This window comes from Tachysurus vachellii, chromosome 19 (assembly GCF_030014155.1).
Source record: "Tachysurus vachellii isolate PV-2020 chromosome 19, HZAU_Pvac_v1, whole genome shotgun sequence".
NCBI lineage: Eukaryota > Metazoa > Chordata > Actinopteri > Siluriformes > Bagridae > Tachysurus > Tachysurus vachellii.
Window position 1 is genome coordinate 20985467 of NC_083478.1, and position 5000 is coordinate 20990466.

The 5000-nt window shown below is 39.7% G+C and overlaps 2 protein-coding genes across 2 annotated transcripts in view; both read left to right on the top strand.

Moving 5' to 3' along the window:
- Nucleotides 1-3107, top strand: part of LOC132861996 (uncharacterized) — an 8715-nt gene extending 5608 nt beyond the window's left edge. Inside the window, exons 7-8 of the mRNA XM_060893794.1 lie at nucleotides 1199-1381; nucleotides 1923-3107. Of these exons, the coding sequence (XP_060749777.1) occupies nucleotides 1199-1381; nucleotides 1923-1975 (236 nt within the window). The 3' untranslated portion in view covers nucleotides 1976-3107. The remainder of the gene's footprint in view (nucleotides 1-1198; nucleotides 1382-1922) is intronic.
- A 1238-nt stretch (nucleotides 3108-4345) lies between these two features.
- rnf150b (ring finger protein 150b) overlaps nucleotides 4346-5000 on the top strand; it is a 6517-nt gene continuing 5862 nt past the window's right edge. Inside the window, exon 1 of the mRNA XM_060893793.1 lies at nucleotides 4346-5000. This exon is cut by the window's right edge and continues 8 nt beyond it. Coding sequence (XP_060749776.1) covers nucleotides 4576-5000 — 425 coding nt within the window. The 5' untranslated portion in view covers nucleotides 4346-4575.

Sequence of the window (5000 nt, forward strand, 5' to 3'; positions counted from 1 at the left end):
TAGTTTAAAACGTGGAATAGTGTAAAACGTAATAGTGTATAAAACGTGTAATAGTGTAAAACGTGTAATAGTGTAAAACATGTAATAGTGTATAAATCGTGTAATATTTTAAAACGTGTAATAGTTTAAAACGTGGAATAGTTTAAAACATGTAATAGTGTATAAATCGTGTAATATTTTAAAACGAGTAATAGTGTAAAACATGTAATAGTGTATAAATCGTGTAATATTTTAAAACGAGTAATAGTGTAAAACATGTAATAGTGTATAAATCGTGTAATATTTTAAAACGTGTAATAGTTTAAAACGAGTAATAATTTAAAACGTGTAATAGTTTAAAACGAGTAATAATTTAAAACGTGTAATAGTTTAAAACGAGTAATAATTTAAAACGTGTAATAGTGTAAAACGTATAATAGTGTAAAATGTGTAATATTTTAAAACGTGTAATAGTTTAAAACATGTAATAGTTTAAAACGTGTAATAGTGTAAAACGTGTAATAGTTTAAAATGTGTAATAGTGTAAAACGTGTATTAATGTAAAATGTGTAATAGTTTAAAACGTGTAATAGTGTAAAACGTGTAATAGTTTAAAATGTGTAATAGTGTAAAACGTGTATTAATGTAAAATGTGTAATAGTTTAAAACGTGTAATAGTATAAAACGTGTAATAGTTGACATGGTGTTAGTTTTCTGTAAGGAGAATAAAACGTGTATTAATGTAAAATGTGTAATAGTTTAAAACGTGTAATAGTATAAAACGTGTAATAGTTGACATGGTGTTAGTTTTCTGTAAGGAGAAAACAACAATTTTTTGAACATGTGTGGAAGGAGTCTCCAGTGTCAGTGGACTTTGTAACAGTCAGATGTAAAGCTGTAATGTTTAGTTTGTAGGTAACATGAAAGATTTACTTGTTTTGTCTAAAAATCTTGATGTGATGATGTTTAGTTTGAGACTTTACCAGATTTAAAATAAATAAATAAAAAACCCGAGTGGTGAGTAAGCAGAAAATCTTCCATGTTTGTCATTGGGTAAAGGTTTGTGGTTTTGATGTCGGTCAAATGAGCTGTGAAAGTGTTTCTTAGCAATAGATTTATTAACATCTACAACAAAGTCAGAGTGTGAGATTAGTTTCAGCTACACAGTGTGGTTTAAGTGACACTTCTTTACTTTTCTTTACTCTTCTCTTCCCTTCAGAGCAGCAGAATGTCCCAGAGGATGACAGCTATACGTCTGATTTGAGCCTGACTTCACCGGTGAAGAAGGTGGAGTTTAATCTGGATCTGGACCTGATTAGTGCAGACCCTGAAATGGAGAAACAAACCCCAGAGGAAACTACAGACAACGGCAACGAAAACAACAACAATGACACGAACACTGGTGTGTACAAACTGGAAGCTTTGTTACTAAGCTAATGTTTGCAGTGTAGTGTGAGTGAGCTGTGGATAAATGGTGTATAATTTACTTGTGTCAATAAACATAATACGTTAATGCACATGGGCTTAAAAAGTTCTGTTCCACGAACGCTAACACATCGTACATGGTGTTTGCTAGCCGTATAATAGCTTAGTGTAGTGTGAAAGCTATTAGCCAAGTTTAGCTGTGGCATTCATGATTTTATTACACCGTCTCTAGACACCTGAACACTTTGGAACACTTTGAAGGAGACACCTGAACACTTTGGAAGTCTCTGCAAACAAAATTTAACTGACACAAAAGACTATTCACTGAAGGGGAAAGGACATGTGATGTGATGTGAAAGACTAGGTGAACTTTCACCTGTGAATTTATGAGCTATTAGTAGGATTTGTAAGTGTGTGTTGGGATGTAACTATATTTATTGATCGTTTTATTCATACAGTGTATGTTGGAGCATATTAACACGCTGCTCATGATATTCGTGTATGTTGATGTGTTTCAGGAAACAATTCTGCAGACCTCTTTACTGAAATTAACCTGGATGACGTGCAGTAAATCCCAGACTCTGTTTCCTGACTTGAGGCCCAACTCCAAAAGCCTGTCCTGTATTCCTCCAAAAATAGTTTCAATGTTATAAACGCTTATAATAATTGGCAAATATAATAAATAATAAGGAATAATAATGATAATGAATTCCTCCCCTGGTGCCTCAGGGTCCTCAGCGACTGCTTAAGGTGATGAGTCACTCGTGTCACGTGTCGTTTGTCCGAGGTGGACATGGTGTGGTGTTTACATCCATCCAGAGATTTTAAGTCCTACGAGAAATGCTATAATCTTGTATAGTCAACAGCGTACGATTTACTGCACTGGAATATATTTGAAATATATTCTAATATTTTGCAGTGATAAAAGAGTGAAATTGAATATTTTTTGCTTAACATGTTGTGTTACATGCTTGGCTTCATAGGAGCTCTTAGCAGATTAGCTTTTAGCAGATTAGCTGTTATCAGATTAGCTCTTAGCAGGTTAGCTATTAGCAGGTTAGCTATTAGCAGTCAGCCGATCTAATATCAAACGCTTTACGCTTTCTTCATAATGTCTCAAAACACATTTAATCAGAAGATATATATATGGCAGGATAAGACTTCTTCAAGTCAAGGAAACATCTGAGGAATCATTTGAGCTGATGGAATCATTTGAGCCGATTTTGGAATCATTTGAGCCGATCTGAGGAATCATTTGAGCCGAAGGCAACTGTAAACAACCCTGACAAAAGTATTCCCTTTTAAAATCCAACTCAGCGTTAAGTATTTTTCAGCAGGACCACAGACAGAACGTCGGTGAGAGTTTACATCAGACACACGATCTGATCCTACAGAAGAACTGAAGAAGAACATGATCTTTGTTATAATGTTAGTGATGACCTAATTACTAAAGGACATTATTATTATTATTTTTTTTTTGGAGTATCACATCCATTTTCTTTGTTTGCTTGATATTAGTTTATCATTCTAAAAACTGTAAATTTACTAAATTGAATAAACTGTAAGGTTTTTTAAGCTACGCTAGTTATCATAATAATGTATTGTCTGAGCGAGTGTGTAAATGTGTGTGGGTTTCTAGGATTACGTTGCTAACGAAGATGAATAAATGAATACAAAATAAATGCAAGTATTAAATAGTTTAACTACATTGTTTTTTTCCTGGATCTGATTGATCAACACTCATTTACATTTATATACTTCCTCCTCTTCAATCCTCTGGTGAAGTGAATAGAAGCCACGAAGACAAATGCTGCTTAAATCTGAGCCAAATTAAAAGACCAGTGTGTGTTTCTCCAGTCCATGTTTAATAAGGGAGCAAATGATGGTCCAAGGCAAAGTGCCATGAAGATAATAACTGCCTGGGAATTTCTCTTACCTTCCCTGAAAACACTTGCTGTGCAGGACAGAGTACTTAAAGAAGTCGTGATGGCAGACCTCAGGGAGTTCAGGCTCTAACTAACTAACCTGCCTGTAATATGAGCTGTTGTTCTGATCTTTCTGAGTTATTGGGAGTGGGGCAGATGCGTGGGGTGGAGGACATTGGTGACGACCAAGCTACTGGACGAGGTGTGTTTCCAGTAGTGTGTGGTGAGAGCTGTGAGTGTGTTAAGACAGAGAGAGTGTGAGAAACACCCTCACACACATTGTACGGTGTATACATTTCATTTACACACATTTCACCACTTAAAACTCCCAGAATGGGTCCAGATTCACACTCTTCACTTTTATAAGTACAACTGATGACTGAAGTTTAGGACAGAAGCGATGAGGGATGCGGCGCCACCCGGGGTCACTACGAACGCACGCGTCCATCCGATGTCGAAGTCTCTGACTGTCTGATAGCTCCATGGGGTTTGGAGAAGATCAACACCACAAACATAACTCAGCTTTTAGATCTCTCCAGACCTGCATTTCAATTAGAGCAGCAGTCTCTTACCCCCGTGTGCTCCTGAATGGTTCGACCCAACCCCTGCGTCATTGTTCCAGCATAATGGCGTCTTTTCTAAGGTTAAACAGACTTGAGGAAAGAAGATGCAAACAGATTTTTGAGCTTTCAAACTATTTGTGCATTTATGTTACATGTGGTTAAAAATAAAGGCATAAAACAATAAACAAAACTTTTTATTGATCGATTGATTGATCGATTGATTGATTGATTGTACTGTGTGTGTGTGTTCACTAACACTGCCACTGGGTGGCGCTGCTGCACTTATGCGACGTCACCGGAAATGAACAATGACACGCAGAAGACAAGCTGAGGTTGTGTTCCAATCCGAACCTCGCTGACTGTGTAGTGCAGGTGTAGTGTTCAGTCCCTAGACCGGAACGTGGGGCACGAGATCACGATGTCCCACAATGCACCTGTGCTGGACAGATAGTGGAGTTGGATTGAGACGCGTCCCGGTTGGACGAGACGATGGTGTTGTTTATGTGACGGAATGCGGGCGCGCGGCGACACAACGGACAACAAACCGCGTTAATTGGTGATAAAACACACACACACACACACACACACACCACAGATGTAGGGGACAGTGTTAGGGATCAGGGCGTTATTCGGGACGTAACATGGACTAAAACAGACGCTCGCGCCGCTGCACCGGAGGCAGAATGTGGCCGTCGGTAACGGAGACGTGCCGCGGCCTCGCGCTGTCGGTGTGGCTCGTGTCCCTGTGCTGTGTGAACGCGGCGGATAAGGAGGAGTGGTACACGGCCTTCGTCAGCGTCACGTACGTGGACCCGGTGACCGCGCAGCTGCGCACGGACAAGAGCGAGTGCGGTCACTACGGTGAACACAGTCCCAAGCGCGACGCTACAGGGTGGCTCGCGACTGCGGTGTCGGCACGTGAGAGACACGCCTGTGACCCCAACACGCGCTTCGCCGTGCCGGACCGAGCCGGTGCCTGGATCGCGCTGGTCACACACGGAAACTGCACGTTTAAGGACAAAATACGGCACGCGTCCGGACAGAACGCTTCCGCTGTGGTCATCTTTAACGTCGGGGCTCCTAACGCCAACGACACCGTTACCATGAC